The 17449-nt window shown below is 41.5% G+C and overlaps 1 protein-coding gene across 2 annotated transcripts in view; it reads right to left on the bottom strand.

Annotated features, from left to right (window-relative positions):
- The window catches only part of DCAF7 (DDB1 and CUL4 associated factor 7), a 32142-nt gene extending 18469 nt beyond the window's left edge, over nt 1–13673 (bottom strand). Inside the window, exon 1 of one of the 2 annotated variants that reach the window (XR_004280481.1) lies at nt 13287–13672. Coding sequence is in view for 1 of the 2 variants with exons in the window: in XM_032320297.1 (XP_032176188.1) it covers nt 13287–13424 (138 nt within the window). In the remaining variant the exon portion in view is untranslated. Of the gene's footprint in view, nt 1–13286 lie in introns of both variants that reach the window. The other variant, XM_032320297.1, reaches the window with a different exon arrangement.
- Nucleotides 13674–17449: the final 3776 nt, after the last annotated feature.

Below are 17449 nucleotides of genomic sequence, written 5' to 3'. Positions count from 1 at the left end.
AACCTCCCTGGATGCCTGATTCAGCAAGGTCTGATAACCTCCTGCACCAACAATACCGAACCCAGGGAAGAAGTAGGTAATGCCTGGGATTTCATCTTTCCCAAATCTTCCCAAAGACTTCATGTGTTTGCACAGACCTATGTTTTATCCTTTTTTTTTTTTAAAGATTTTATTTATTTATTTGACAGACAGAGAACACAAGTAGGCAGAGAGGCAGGCAGAGAGAGAGAGAGAGAGAGAAGCAGGCTCTGCACTGAGCAGAGAGCCCGATGCGGGGCTCGATCCCAGGACCCTGGGATCATGATCTGAGCTGAAGGCAGAGGCTTTAACTCACTGAGCCACCCAGGCGCCCCCAGACCTGTGTTTTATCCTTAACCTGACTTTAGCTCTTCTTCTCTAAGTTGCCAACCTAGTATTCAGAGGAATAGCAACTGTTATTCTGTTATAACTCACTGTTATTCAATTTTTTTGTTCAGATACTCACATGTTTAAAATATGATGATGAAAGAGAATGGAAGTTATCTGTGAATATTCGCATAATAGAGAGCAGAGAATAAAGTCTCCCACTAACTCCACCCCCAATTCAACTTATTTTCAAACCAGCTGGATGTGTATCTTTCCAAATGGCCTTCTGTGCATCTGTATGCATATGTATGTAATGGGATGTTTTAAAAAACATAAAGATGCTTGGACCACAAAATGTATTCTGTAACTTGCTCTTAACAATTTATCCTGGAAGATCTTCTCAGGTTTACCTTATTCTTCTACAGCAGGCCATGTTAAGCACACCATAATTTATTAGCCATTCATAGTTATTGTAGTTATAACCCATTGTTTTGCTATTATAAACAATACTGCGTACACATATGCAAATGCTTTATTGGATAAATTGCTAGATGTGTAACTGTTGCATCACATTTTAAATGTTCCATAAAACTATGAGATAATATGTGCTGTTTTATGCTTTAAAAAAAGTTAATAGATTTGACCCAAAGGCCTTTGAAAGGTTGCTTCCATTTACATTTTCTTGAACAGTGTGTGAGTGCCAATTTCACCATAACTTTTAAAACACTGAAAATAGGGCGGGCGCCTGGGTGTCTCAGTCATTAAGTGCTGCCTTTGGCTCAGGTCCTGGGGAGCCGGGATTGAGCCCCACTTCGGGCTCCCTGCTCTGTAGGAGGCCTGCTTCCCCTTTTCCCATTCCCCCTGTTTGTGTTCCTTCTCTCACTGTGTCTCTGTCAAAGAAATAAGATCTAAAACAACCAAACAAACCCCCCCCCCAAAAAACACCTAAAAACAACTTTTACATTTTTGCTAATCTGATGGATAAAAAGGGTATTTCACAATTTTGCTCTTGAAGCTCAGCATGTTTATTATTTCTACTTCTGATTAACAGTAACAAGTTAACTGTGTGGGTGCTTACGACGGGTCAAGGACAAGCACTGGGCTTACTGCTGTACATGCACTACCTCTAACCCTCTCAACATCTTCGCAGCAACCCAGGTGTTATTCTTCTTCCCACTTTCCTAAGATATTGAATAAAAGAGACAGTAAGTAACCTGTCCACAATCATGAAGCTGCCTTTTAAAGATTTTATTTTTTTATTTGAGAGACAGAGGGAGCGTGTGTGCGTACTCGGGGAGAGGCAGAGGGAGAGGGAGAGAGAAAATCTCCAGCAGATTCCAAGCTGAGGGCAGAGCCCCACTCGGGGATCAATCTCAGAATCCTGAGACCACGACCTGACCGAAATCAAAAGTAGAGTACCCAACTGACTGAGCCACTGAGGTGTCCCCTGAAGCTGCCTTTTAAATACAGATAATCCTATCCCACAGCCCAAGCTCTTCACCACTATGCTAAAAAACACTAACTTAAAACATTTGCCCAGTTTATTCTACTGAGTCGTGTCCATCTTTTTCTTCTCGACTTATAGGAATTATAAGAAAACATTTTTTTAAGGGAAGTCAGTTGATTAGGAAAAATTACTATATATCAAAGCTTAAGGGAAGATGAGAAAACTGAGGCCCAGATATAATAAATGACTTTTCCAGAATGATATAGATGGTAAAGGCAGGTTTATTGGATTTATAGATGGTTACTGTGCCTTTGATAAATTTGCCCATAAGACTCTTGAGGTGGTGCCTTTTTGGGAGTAGATCCTTGGTTACATTTTCAAATTCTTCAAAAAACCTTTCGGAATTTAATTATTCAGATTTCCTATTAAAATTTGACACTTTGTTTTGCCTTAAGTAGCACTCTTGATCTTTACACCTCACTTCCTACCCCATATGTCCACTTATGCCCACAAGAAAGGGAGTTTCTAGGGCACCAGGGTGGCTCAGTTGGTTAAGCAGGCTTAACCAACTGATCTGGTCATGATCCTGGGGTCCTGGGATCAAGCCCTACATTGGGCTCCCTGCTCAGTGGGGAGTCTGTTTCTCCCCTTTCCTCCTCCACAGTCCCTGCTTGCGCTCTCTCCTCTCACATAAATAATCAATCTTAAAAGGGGGGGGGGTTCTGTTCCTGTCCTGTCCCCCATGGGAAGAAATACCGAGGGTGAGGAGTTCTGTTCTTGCATCCCTACCCTTGACAAGCTCCAACTGCTAAAATGACCAAAGCTCTGAGCCAGGCACATGGACATACCTCACCAGGGGGACTGCTGCTCCGATAGGCAGGCTCACCTGCACTCTTGCTCCTTCCCATCCTGCTCCTACCTAGAGAGGCAAACCAGCCTGCTCACTATGGGGCTGAGCATCCTTTGCCCCAGCTTCTCTCCACCTTCAGCTGAATAGGTGAGGTCAGGCTGGGTCTGCCCATAAATTAGATGGAAAAGCAGAAAGTCTCACTTAGGCTTTAAGGCTAATCTGCAATTCTCCAATTTAGTTTACCAGGGAGTAGCATCAGACTGGAGGTGCTCTTTCACTCATTAGTAGAGTGGGGATAGATTTCTCCCTTGGCTATTATTATTATTATTCATATATGACGGTCCCAAGGGGAAAGCACCAAAATTCTACCCAAACCCCCTACCATTATTATCTTCTATTATTTTCTTGCTCAGACTTAAAAGTTCTAACTAAACGATTTTTCTTTTTTATTTATTTTTAATGATCTGTCAATTGGGTTTATTTTATTCTTTAAATGAACTTTTTTAGATTGTAAAAGAATTATAAAATGTATAGCCAGTGTATAAAACCAAAGTATAGGTATACAAAAAAAAGTGCAAAACTTCTCTCCCACCCCATCTCCAATATATCACAATTACTTAGGCTATGTTGCTTCTTTATGCTCAAATATATATAATATATATTAATATAATGCATATATATTATATATAAACACACACACACACAAGGATAGGGTTTTCCCTTAACTTTCAGAAAAATGGAATACTATATCCAATGTTACGAATCTTTTCATTAATTTGACAAAATAAGGACATCCCTCAAGTGAATACATAGATCCAAACCATTCTTTAATTGATGCATATTTCATAGAATAAATATGCCATATTATGTGGCTCCACAACTCCCCTAATGATGTATGTTGTTTCCCTTTTTTTTGCCACTACTTGCATGACTTGTACATACGTGCTTATGTACTATCTTTACTTCTGGAGGCCAATCTCAAGAATGAGACTGCTGTATTTGAAGGTATGCATATTTTAATTTTAATGCAGTAATACTTGCTTTAATTAACTTATTTTTTATTTTATTTATTTGACAGAGAGAGACACAGCAAGAGAGGGAACACAGGCAGAGAGAGCAGGAGAGGAAGAAGCAGGCTTCCCAAAGAGAGCCTAATGTGGAACTCGATCCCAGAACCCTAGGATCATGGCTTGAGCCAAAGGCAAATGCTTAATGACTGAGCCATCCAGGTGCCCCTTTTAATTTTTTTTTATTTTAAGTAGGCTCCACACCCAAGCCCAATGTGGAACCTGAACTCATGACACTGAGATCAAGAGTCACATGCTCTACCAACTGAGTCAGCCAGGCACCCCAAGGTATGTGCATTTTTTATTTTAAGGGATGCTGACTTACTTTCCAAATAGGCTGTAGTAATTCAGACTCCTACCGGCATATATAAGTGTTCATTTCCTCATACTACCAACGACACTAGAAGCAGTTAACTTAATTTTTATAAATTTGAAAGGAAAAAAAGTCACAAGATCAATTCTCATTTCCCTTAACTACCTGTGAGGTTGAACAACTTTTCCTATTTGTTTGCATTCATTACTTTGAAAGGCTATTTATACTCTGTCCATTTTTTTTAAAGGATTTTTTTTTAAAGATTTTATTTATTTATTTGACAGAGAGCACAAGTAGGCAGAGAGGCAGGCAGAGAGAGAGGAGGAAGCAGGCTCCCTGCTGAGCAGAGAGCCTGATGTGGGGTTCGATCCCAGGACTCTGGGATCATGACCAGAGCCGAAGGCAGAGGCTTTAACCCACTGAGCCACCCAGGTGCCCCTGTCTATTTTTTTTTTTTTAAGATTTTATTCATTTATTTGACAGAGATAAAGTGTGCGCAAGTAGGCAGAGGCAGGCAGAGGGAGGAGAAGCAGGCGCCCCACTAAGCAGAGAGCCTGATGTGGGGCTTGATCCCAGGACCATGGGATCATGACCTGAGCCTAACGTAGACACTTAACCAAATGAGCCACCCAGGCATCCCACTCTGTCCATTTTTCTATCACACTAAGTACACTCACCTGTCATGTTTTGAAAATATTTCCCCTGGCCTATCATTTGTCTTTTGACTTTGTCCACAGCATTATTTTTTCACAAAGAAATGTTTTATTTGTATGGAGTATATTCTGTCAATCTCTTCCTTGTTTGACTCTGGGTTGAATGACTGGTTTTAAGACTGCCTTCTCCTATGCTTACCCCCACTGCTTCAGTGCAAATTTCCTAGTCCATTTTCTCTTATTATTGCTTGTGAGACTTAACACTTAAATATTTTATCTAGAATTGGTTTTCACATACAGAGTGAATGAACAGGCTCTAAATTTTTCTGCCAAATGGACAGCTAATTATGCCATAAATTTATTATCTTTTTTCCTAGTGAATTAAGTAAGGTTCTATCTTACCACATACTACATTTCCATATACACTCAGATCTGCTTTGGAACATTCTATGTGGTTCCACTAATCTCTCTGGGTATAACTATACCAATTCCAGTATATTTATTCTATTCTGGTAGGGCAACTGTTCCCCTCTGTTTTTCAACACATCCTTTTTCCTCATAAAAAAAAATTTTTTTTTTTTACATTTGTATACATTTATTTTTAAGGCTCTGGCAATAATCAGTATTCCAATTCTGGCCCTGCCTTTACCATCTATATCACTCTGGACAAGTCATTTATCATATCTGGGCCTCAGTTTTCTCATTTTCCCTTAAGCTTTGATATATAATAATTTTTCCTAATCAACTGACTTCCCTTAAGAAAGGTCTTCTTAATAGAGGTCCATTTTTATAAATTGAGTTATCTTTTTAAAAAGTGCATTATTTTTTCAACATAGATCTTATATATTCTTAAGCATATTCTCAGGTATTTAAGGGAGCACAATCTATAATAATTGCACATTTGCAGACATTGCGCCATTACCTGCTGTCATCAAATGTGGTATACCTAATTTCTCCTCTTCAGGAGGACTCAACTGTTTTGCCTGGCTGCCCAAGATTCCTTTTTCACGATTAAAATAGAGTAATTTTCCTAGGAAAGTTTTCAATGTCAATGGTTTTGTGCCCATTTTTCTTGAAAAATGGCTTAAACTCATTTCTTCAAACCTTTTTTTCCATAAAGTCTTTAATTACATAGTTGAGCTTTTGTGTTTCATTTCTTTGGTCTTCTTTTTCCAGGGACACCAATTATACCTAAGTTATATCTTCTTCTTTTTCTGCATCTACTACAGTCAGTTGTTTATTTTCATTTCATTTTCTCAACCTGTCTTTCTTATCCTTCACTAAGTTTTCAGCAGTTTGTATTTGTTTTCATTCCTTTCCAATGTGGCTTTTAATTCTGTGGTAACTTTTGTTTTCTCGTCCACTATTTTCCTGGGCTCTACCTGCTGCTGCTCCATTTCCTCCTGCCACTGTGCCTTATTTTACCTGATCTTCTGTATCTCTGCTTTGAGTTACTTCCTTAAGTTCTTTGAATTTATGGTGGCAGAAGTGGCCATTAATTTTCATATGAGGTAAAAAACCAACCAAACAAACAAACAAACATTTTTCTAGTGTGCCTACTTTACCTGCTACTTGTTTCCCATATATTCCTCTTTTCTATAGTATCTTTCTATAGCTGTTGTGCTGGTTCCCTCTGCTTGGGCAAGTTCTTCCTATGTGCTCTGAAGGAAGCCCCTGTGGGAGAAGCCAGTGCCATGTTCCCAGTTAACAGAACCACACAAAGCTTTTGCATTTCCCCAGCCAATCGGGATGATAAACTGTCAAACTGTTTACAATTCAACCTCTCATCTAACCTGCCTTATCTGCTGCTTCTAGAGAAGATGGCACATCTATGTGTCTCCTAGTATAGCTCAGCACCCCTCTTATCCGAGGTGTCAAATGCAGAAGTGCCTGCCGCCAGACTGTGCACCCTCTTCTCACTATCTCAAACAAAGAATTGCTGATTTTGCCTGTCAAAATCCTATTCTGGAGAACTGTATGAGTTTAAAATCTGAAGCCAAAGATCTCCTTTCTTAGCATTTTTCTATATGCATGGGATCTTCATTATCCTTCTGTCCTTCCTCAGTTCCCGTTGGGAGCGTAAGAAAAACTATCCGACTTTAAACATCATCTTATTGTCAACATTTAGGTTGCCCTTGTCCCTTTTCCGCTATGTCTTCCCTGTCCTATCAAACTTTTATCTCCCACTTCCACCGCCTTTCTGCACCTATTGCAGCACAATGCTTTACCCCAACATGTGAAAAAAAAATGCCCCTAAAAAGAAAAGGCTGTAAAAATTATTTTTACTTATTTTAAAACTGTGGGTATTACTATGTCAAATGTGCCTTAGGATGCATATATGCAGGATGCCTGGGTGACGCAGCCAGTTGAGCATCCAACTTTGGTTTCGGCTCAGGTCATGGTCTCAGGGTCATGGGATATACACATGATAGAGCCTCGTGTCAGGCTCCACACGTCATGTGGAGTCTGTTTGAGACTCTCTCTCTCTCTCTATGCCCCTGCCCCCACACATGCACGCACGCATGCGCACTCTCTCTAATAAATAAATCTTTAAAGAAGCTATATGCGATATAAAATATTTATTAAGACACGACCACATCTTCACTTTCAAATGCTTTCATGAATAACAACATAAGTTACTATCTACATTACACACATCTTAAGTTTTAAAAAATTTAAAAGGTACCATGTCTATCTTGTTATTAGACACTCTTTGAGGGAGGAACCTGTGTATTCTACTTTATTACACACACTGCTAGTACCAGAACATGAAAGCACATGTGCATGTATATATAAAATTCTTTCTTCTTTTCTTTTTTTTTTTTTTTAAAGTAGGCTCCACACGCAGCATGGAGCCCAGTGTGGAGCTAGATCTCAAAACCCTCAGGTCAAGACCTGAGCTGATATCAAGAGGCAGATGCTCAACCAATTAACAGAACCACCCAGACATCCCTGTATATATTTAATTTTTTTTAAAGACCCCAAGTTATGCAAAGCAATATACCGCTCCAGTCAGTGGAACATTTTCTATTACTGTTAATATAACCAAAATTAGCTAAGCAAAATCCTGAGAGAATAAACCAGCTTTCCTTAATCTTTTCCATTTGTCGTTCCTTCAAGCCTGTTCCTCACTGATTATTGTTGATCAATGTCTGCAGAGAAAAGTCCTGCCTTGTCAAACTTTGAGATGAATTCTGGAATACTACCCTTTGGCTCCTGGCTCAGAGACTAACCAATCAGCTCCTGGCTCAGAGACTAACCAATCAACCATCCTGGCCTCAGGCAAGCCAGACTACCTACAGAAGAGAGACTCAGTCCTTGTTCAAATCACAGCACCTCCGGTAAGTCTGTATGAACCAGGTTAGGACAAAAAGTAATAAAGCAGCAGCACTTTTATCCAGTGGTCCCATGGAGGAATTAGTACTCTCACTGTCTAGAAGAAAGAAAGGAGGAAGTTAAAACCAGAAGAGTTTTATATTTTAAATTCTCCTGCTGACAGTCTTGCCAGGGACTGACGGAGCAATGCAAGATTCCAAGTCTCACAAACCCTTAGGTGTACTAAAACACTTAGTCTTTTCTATTGTCAATTTCACATCTGCTAACAAAGGCTACAGAAGGTTACTAAGTATCATCATCATGCCCCAAAAACATAAGTATGTGTCCATATGTATCTGTTGAATTAAATGAAGAGATTCCTAAATGGCTGCCACAAATACTAAGAAGCCAAAATTTATATGCCAGAGTCAAAAATCATGATGTGCCAAACAGATAAACTGCTTTAAAATCTCAGAGAAATCAACAAAGGCTGAAAAGGCAAGCATTCATCCCATTTATATTTCAAGTACAAGGTGGTCTTACCCAGATTCACTATCCATATTCTTCAAAAAGCATCAGGTATACCTATATTTCTCTCCTCAGCTCCTTGTAGTGTTTTCTAGATGCTAAATCTTAAAGCAAGATGGTCAGCTAGATAAATATTAGGGCAAAATAAATCCCTATGACTCTGCCAATTCTATTCAAAACCAACTCTGAAACATGCAACTAAATGAAACAAAAGCCCAGGAACTGCTATTCATCTTTCGCCCTAAAACAGGGCAAATAACACCTGCAAACTCAGGAGACATACCAGCATTCTTGTATCAGCTACTGTGTCTGAGTCAGGTAGAACAAGAGCAAACGGCCTTAAACTAGTACATTACAGTAGTTGGAGTCTGACTACAAGAACCTTCTAGACCACAAAAATGGGTTTACTTGAAAGGAATCAAGGGATTTTTTTTTCCCTCTGGGTCTTTAAAAGGCAGAGGAATGAACACAATGACATTTTGAGGTAGCTTTCTGGCCTGGGGTCATGATTCCTCTCTGGAAAATACAAATCACATTTACATAACACCTATATAATTCTCCTTGATTATATTTCAATTATCCAGATACAGTAAAGATGATTAAATAATAATAGCCCACATTTCTGAACTGCTTACCATGTATGTCTGGGGTAGAGTTCCTAAACCCACTACATATACATTAGCTCATTTAATCTTACTTATTACCCTCATTTTATAGATGAAGAAACTGAGGCACAGACGTTAACTTGCACAAGGCCGCACAAACTGGGAAGAGGCAGGACTAACATAAAGTACGTCAAAGGGGCATCTGGTAACAGAGCTTTTTGCATGGGACGGAAGAGAAGAATCAATGCTCAGGTGCATGCAAATGCAAAAAAAGATAGGATTTCTGCCTCTGGTCAGCAGATGTCAAGGTAATCCCAGGGTAATGTTCTTAGAGTGCCATCTGTACCACCTGTTTCTTAATCAGCTGAGCATCTGTTAACTTCAGGGGTGGAGCCCAGGAATGTGCAAATCCCTCAGGGGAGTGTCAGATACACACTACGATTTAGAGAACCACCATTCAACACCAGTGCTGCTATTCCCCCAGTGGAGACCACAAGGAGAAAAGATGAAACACAATTAGTGATCATGGGACTTACTATTCTAGGTGTAGTTGATGGAATCCAGTTCTTTACTCTGAAACAATTCCCAAATTTATTCAGAAAGTGGAACACTTGAAAGTCAAGTTGTTCTTGAATTGTAAATAAATTTAATTCTGTTCTCCAAATACAAGTAATTTTACTATAGGAAAAACATGATTACATTACTATAGAAACTTTGTATTCTTACGTCGGTGTCTCCAGGGTAAGAAAGATGAACACTTCTGGGCTTTTTCACCAATGTTAAAAGCTGCATCCATTTATTTTGCCCTCTGCTGGCAATTATTGTCGACAGCAAGCAGAAAACAAAGAACCAAAAAAAACAGTAACTTTTAAATTCCTCTTAACTGTGAAGTCTGGCACCTCTTTGGTAAAAGTCTTTTCCAAAACTGAGCCTAAAAGGCCCTGTGTTAAAGAGGTATTTACTGCTCATCAGCCCCCTAGGCACAGATTCTTTACATAAAAGTTTCTTAACTTGAGGTCCATGAGTTTGAACTGGAAAAGCACATTCATATTTTCACTAACATTTGACTGAAAATTAGCACTTCCTTCCATTAAGAAGGAAGGCAGCTACTTATAGCCATGTCAATATTTGACTGTCACTGACAGAAATCAGATTTTTATCATATCACATTACTATAATGAACCATCTTAAAATGCTATTTACCCTCATCACTACTTTAAAATTATAGTAATAATTACACTGGATGGTATAACTTAATGAATTAATTTAAAAGTATAGGGGCACCTGGGTGGTTCAGTCAGTTAAGTGTCCAACTCTTGGTTTGAGCTCAGGTCATGATCTCAGAATCCTGAGCTTGAACCCCATGATGGGCTCTGAGCTCAGCAGGGAGTCTGCTTGAGATTCTCTCTCCCTCTGCCCTTCCCTCACCCTCTAAAAAATTTACATATTACTATAGGTCCACTTTTTAAAAAATGTTTTTGATAACTGTAATTCAATATAATAGATTTCCTTCATATTCTTATGTATTTTACACATTTGAAAACGTAAGTATAGGGGCACCTGGGTGGCTCAGTGGGTTAAAGCCTCTGCCTTCGGCTCAGGTCATGATCTCAGGGTCCTGGGATGGAGCCCCTCATCGGGCTCTCTGCTCGGCGGGGAGCCTGCTTCCTCCCTCTCTCTCTGCCTGCCTCTCTGCCTACTTGTGATCTCTGTCAAATAAATAAATAAAAATCTTAAAAAAAAAAAAATAGAAAATGTCATTATGAAAAGAGGTCTATTGGCTTCAGCTTGCCAAAGGTGTCCATGGCATGCATACACACACACACACACACACACACACACACACACACATTAAGAACTCTGACCTAGACAGGTTGGTGCACAAAAACAGTTTTAAGATACTGCGTTGCCTACATCACGCAAGTGAGTTAAGATAGAAGTAACTGCTTATGGTTTGACTACTAGGATTATTAATTTACATTCCACTACTAAGACCCACACTTCCTGTGTGCCTGACACGAGTTCCATTAGCTTGCTAAAAGAAAGGACAAACTTTGGGGCGCCTGGGTGGCTCAGTCAGTTAAGCGGCTGCCTTCGGCTCAGGTCATGATCCCAGGATCCTGGGATTGAGGCCCATATCCAGCTCCCTCTCATCTACCTGCCGCTCTGCCTACTTGTGCTCTCTCTGTCTCTGACTAATAAAATCTTTATTAAAAAAAAGAGAAAGGACAAACTTTGGGGTAGAGTTCCTGTAAGTGAGGTTTGACCTCAGTTACTTCACTGATTCCACTAGTAGCCTAACTTTGGCTTAGTTTCCTTTCTTAGAAATGGGACTGCTAGTGCTTACCCAAACTGACTCTGGAAGACCTTGCCACCCCGCCCAAAAAAGTCCATCAATTTGCGTAAAAAATCTCAAGCCCTTTGAAAAATATATTTTACTTTTTAAAAAGAACATATATTCTCAAATAATAGTTCTAGTAGTCTCAATTTTACTAACACAGACACAGTTTTCACATCAGGACCTTGAATTCCATTCCATTCTGAAGACTACCATGAGAAGTACGGAAGAGGAAGCCATTACAGAAAATAAAACTATGTCTCTCTCAGGACTCTTTTTGTGGACAATGGGTGGACTTCAATATCATCGAGTAGTCCCTGGAATTTGTGTGTAAAGTGTGTGTGTTATATCTGGGCAATCAGAGTCTGTCGCTTCCATCAATTTCTCAAAGGGAATTTCAGAGGGGCGCCTGGGGGGGCTCAGTCAGTTAAGCTTCTGCCCTCAGCTCAGGTCATGAGCCCTGGGTCCTGGGATGGAGGCCAGCGTCCAGCTCCCTGGTGAGCAGGGAGTCCGGTCGTCTCTCTCCCTCCTCCACCCCACCTCGTGCACATAGGTTCACTCTCACTCTCTCCCAAATAAATAAATAAAATCTTAAAAAAGGCGGGGAGGTTCCAGAAAAGTTGAGACCTAGACTCTAATGCTTCTGGAACACTGTAAACAAACTCACAATGTACAAATGTTTTTTGACAGGACCTTTAGGTGTAAAAAAGAACTCTTTTCCTACAAGAAACTGTGAGTCAGAAATAAGATTAACCTGTTATTCAGCGGACTAAACAGAACCAAACTCCACCCAGCTCCTGCTCCGCCCCCCCCCATGCCTATCACTGGACCCAAAGTTTCGTTCTTCTTAGGTCATGGTGTTCCTGGTGTCAAGCAGGAGTATAAGGCTTTAAACACCACTAGCCAAGGCTCTAGGTTGCTCTGATCATTCTCACAGTGCTTAATACAGTAAGTGCAAGAGATTAAGGGATAAAAGAAAAGAAAATTCTTCCCACTGACATATTTAACAACTTTCAAAAGTAAATTCATGTTGCAAGGTCAGCTTATAAGCTTCCTACTGCCTGTGCTTCTATGAAAGATCCTCAAATTGTCAATGTCCAGAAGAACTTACTACTTAAGGTTACACTTCTGTAGCACCATGAAAGAAGCCAAGAAGACAGAAGGAAAGCGTCATCCTTCTCTATTCAGGAAACAGTGGCAGGATCACGGTCACAGACCAACATTTCCAAAAAGAGATCACTTTTAAGAGGACAGATGTGAGGCAGCAACAGCAGTGACACTCCCGGCAGACAGGCTGGGGGATCCATGAAGGGTACCCGGGGGTGGGAGGAGGCGGGGAGGCCTGCACAGTCAACAGCCCTAACAGAAACCTAGTGTAGCCAAAAGTGTATGACCACCAACTGAGGCACCAGCATCTTCAGAGCCATCCCTCTCTCTTCCCCAGGCCGCCCCCCAGCTGAAGCAATGCGGCGGGAAGGGAGACGACTGGCGTGATAAACTGCGTGGCTTTGGGGTGAAAAGTCAAGTTTGAGAGCCATCTCCCCCCACTAAACAGCTGTCTGACCCGGGAAAGTCACACACGGAGCCTCAGTTTCCCCACAAGTAAAATGGGGGTAATTACGCTCCTGACTACACAGAAGTGCTGCCAGGATTAAATGAGACAACGAGTGCGAAAGCTTCTGCACAGGGCCAGACACAGAGGAACCGCTCCGGGAGCGCTAAGACAAGTCCGCAGCAGGGTGCTGGGGTCTGGGCTCCGGCCGGGAAAGGATGCTCCCGGGGCCCGCTCGCCGCCAGCTGGGTTCCGAGCCCCTGCCCGGCCCACCTTGTTGTTGTATTCTTCCACGAAGCTGCCCAGAGCCAGGCGAAAGCGCTTGTCGGGCCGCACGCTCCAGTTCATGGCGTAGACCGTCCAAGGCGCTTCATACTTGTAGATCTCCTTCCGTTTGCCGTGCAGGGACATGGTGGTGGCGGCGGGGCCGCAGTGCGGGCCGGGACGACAGCGAGCTGCTGCAGGCCGGGCGCGAGTCAGGCGGGGAGCCGGGGCCTGAGACTGAGGGGTCCGAAGGGAGGCGGGGCGGGGGCGGGCAGGAACGGCCTAGCCCGGAAGCGGGGCCGCGGCGACAGACAACGACTGCCGGGCCCGACCCCCAGTTTCAAACCTGCTTCGGCTCGGACAACAGCCACCTTCCGTTTGAAGCCCCGCCCCGCCCTCTTGAAACGGAAGCCACGCGACCCCCCGTAGCGGCGCCGGCCGTTGGCTGCCTGACATGTCGTTTTGAAAGGTTCCTTCTTCTCATTGGCTAGTACGCCCATAGCTTCTGAAGCCCTTCGCTATTGGCGTAAATGTTTGTCATTCCAATGACTTGCCCGGCCCAACTTCAGGGGGGCAGGCGCTCTCTCAGCCTCAAAGGTGATTGGCTGGCAGAGATGTCAGTCAGAAAGATAACGGCGCAGTGCGGGTGAATGGGGGCGTGGGTGGCCTAGAGGCTAGTTAGCTAGCTGCAGCACGTCAGGCCTCTAAGTTCTAGGCCAAGTCCCTGACAGTGAAACCGCCTACGTGACCTGCTCTGACTTCTCTGCAGCTGCCATTCTGAGAGGCTTTTCCACGCTTTCCAGTAGAAATTTACATTCTGCCTTACCCAGGGGCCTGCGGCCCGGCAGCCTGACCCTAGCCAAGTGGGAATCACCTTAATTTCCTCCTGGTGCTCACAGCCCTGCACACCCGGGAGCTGGTCTCCCAGTAACCCCCAAGGGCCGGCGGTGGACGCGCCTTTGCAGACCGACCTACCTGTAGTCAGGACTTCCCGCGCTTTCCTGGACATTCTAGAAATGCTCGGAATTTCAGGGTTGGTTTTCAGTTAAATCGGCGGGCGACCCTACTTGCTTGGCCCTAAATTTTTGTCGGTTCCCATTCATTCCATCCTTTCCCCTCCAGTGCCCACGAGGCCAAGGCAAAAGCTAATCAAGTCCTAAACCTATCTGTGTTGTCAGTTTGAAATGGAGAAGGGTCTGAATCTAGGTAATACCTCTTGATAATTTGAATGATTTCTTATGCTTTGCTTTCAGCACAATTAAAGGAGAATCGTATGGGATTGCTAGATGATATCATTATCGTTTTAAAGATAGTGGATCTTTGAGCAACTCAAAAAGAATTAAGTGACTGCTGTGTATAACAAACCCCTTAGTGTTCTATCTGCTTACTTATTTGAACAAGTTTTCTAAAAAATAAAGAAAAATAGATATAAAAGTGTTGCTGAACCTTGCCGCTGATAAAAAAGTGATATTCATCTGCACATGAGCTATGAGAGGAAAATACCCTCCTTTATACATGCATTTGCAATAAAATTGTAATTTCTATTAAAAAAAATTCTGAAATCTATTTGGGGCTCCTGGCTGGCTCAGTTGGTAGAGCATCCATCTCTTGATGTTAGGGTCATTGAGTTCAAGCCCCACCTTGGGTGTAGAGATTACTTAAATAAAATTTTTTTAAAACTTTAAAAAATAATGTTTAAAAAATTTGAAATAGATTTCTGTTGTTTTGAACAACTCTGTACTAATAAGTATAATCCTTAAAGCTTGGTAAGGTTACAAAAATTTAATCTTAACATTTATATATATAGGGGCACCTGCATGGCTCAGTGCATTAAGCCTCTGCCTTCTGCTCAGGTCATGATCTCAGGGTCCTGGGATGGAGCCCTGCATCAGGCTCTCTGCTTACAGGAAGCCTACTCCCCACCCCCTGCCTGCCTACTTGTGATCTGTCAAATAAATAAATAAAATAAAATAAATATAAATAAATAAAATAAAATAAAATAAAATAAAATAAATATATATATTTGTTGCAAAGAGTTATGATCAGGTTATCAATAAGATCTTAAATCTGGAAATAAATTACATGTAGCATAAACTGGTGGGAGTAGAATGGAATTATGAAAAGAGACAAAAGAATGATGTTAAAGAAGAACTTATTCTCGTGTTTTTATTTTTTATTTTTTATTTTTAAAAAGACTTCATTTATTTGAAAGAAAGAGAGCGTGAGTGGGGGAAAGGGCAGAGGGAGAGGGAGAAACAGATTACCTGCTGAGCAGGCAGCCCAACATGGGGCTAGATCCCAGGACCCTGAGACCATGACCTGAGCCAAAGGCAGTCACTAACCAACTGAGTCACCCAGGTGCCCCTATTTTTGTTTTTTTAAAATGAATGCTATAGAAAAGATGTGAGATATATATATATATATATATATATATATATATATATATATACACACACACATACATACACATACATACACAAAATGTAGTATTAATCAGAGATGAAAAAGGATGATATCTTACCATTTACAATGACATGGATGTAACTGGAGGGTATTATGGTAAGCAAAATAAGTCAATCAGAGAAAGATAATTATACGGTTTCACTCATATGTGGAATTTAAGAAACATAACAGAAGATTGTAGGGGAAAGGAGGGGAAAATAAAATAAAATGAAATCAGAGAGGGAGACAAACCATAAGAGACTCTTAACTATAGGAAACAAACTGAAGGTTACTGGAAGGGAGAAGAGTGGGGGGGTGGGGTAACCCGGTAATGGGCATTAAGGAGGGCACGTGATGTAATAAGCACCAGGTGTTATATGCAACTGGTGAATCAATGAACTCTATATCTGAACCTAATGTTACACTATATGTTAACTAACCGAATTTAAATAAAATAAGTTTAAAAAAAGAAAATAAATTATGTTAGGGGTTCCTGGCTGTCACAGTTGGCAGACATGTGACTCTTGATCTTAGGGTTATGAATTGAAGCCCCACATTGGGCATGGATGCTACTTAAAAAAAAAAAAAAAAGAATTCTGTTGGTTTTGAAATCACTATGCTACTTGGGTCTAAATGGATTGATGTAAATGAGGCAATTTATAAAGTATCAATATTCACAATACACTGGAAATTACATGCTTGCAATTATTTAAGCTCATCAGTGAAATACTTCAAATGTTAAGTTAAAAATGTGTATGTTGTAGGAGAGATTCATTTTCAAAATTTTTTCAAGGAGTTCTGAAAAAAGACTGAGGGCTAGCAACCAGGTACTTTTTGGACAAAATTCCATTTCACTGGAGTGATTAACTGCAATGTTCTCAGCCCAGACCTGGATTGAAACCATGTCATCCTTTTCCTGTAATGTTAGGGAAGATTCCTTTTTTTTTTTTTTTTTAAGATTTTATCTATTTATTTGAGAGAGAGAGAGAGAGAGCACAAGCAGAGGAAGGGGCAGCAGGAGAGACAGAGGGAGAGGGAGAAGCAGACTCTGCGCTGAGCAGAGAGCCTGACACGGGTCTCGATCCCAGGACCCCAAGATCATGACCTGAGCTGAAGACAGATTCTTAACCAACTGAGCTACCCACGTGTCCCAAGATTCCTTTTTTTTTTTTTTTTAAGATTTTATTTATTTATTTGACAGGCAGAGATCACAAGTAGACAGAGAGGCAGGCGGAGAGAGAGAGAGAGAAAGGGAAGCAGGCTCCCTGCTGATCAGAGAGCCCGACTCAGGGCTCGATCACAGGACCCTGGGATCATGATCTGAGCTGAAGGCAGAGGCTTTAACCCACTGAGCCACCCAGGCGCCCCTTTATTCCTTTTTTTTAAATTGAAGTATAATTTACACATAGAAGTGCACATATTTTCACCATCTGAAATACACTTACATCACAGCTCCTGGATCAGGAAGTAGGAAGGTACTAGCACCCCAGAGGTCCCCTTCATGCTTGCGTAAATTTCGTAGCCTCTCACTGCTTCTGATCCCTCATCTCTTAAACGGGGCCAATAATACTGACCCCATCAGATTGTAGTGAGGCTTAGGGAACCAGTATCTACAGAACTGTCAGCAGGGGGCCTGGCACAAGGTGAGCACTACAGATGTGTTGGCCAAGCCAGACCCTCTCTGTTTCCCTTTACCCTAGCTTAGCTAAAAGCCCCATGCTCCTGTGGGT

This window comes from Mustela erminea, chromosome 18, assembly GCF_009829155.1.
Source record: "Mustela erminea isolate mMusErm1 chromosome 18, mMusErm1.Pri, whole genome shotgun sequence".
Taxonomy (NCBI): domain Eukaryota; kingdom Metazoa; phylum Chordata; class Mammalia; order Carnivora; family Mustelidae; genus Mustela; species Mustela erminea.
The sequence above is the reverse complement of the archived record's forward strand: the minus strand, read 5'-3'. Positions and strand labels throughout refer to the sequence as shown.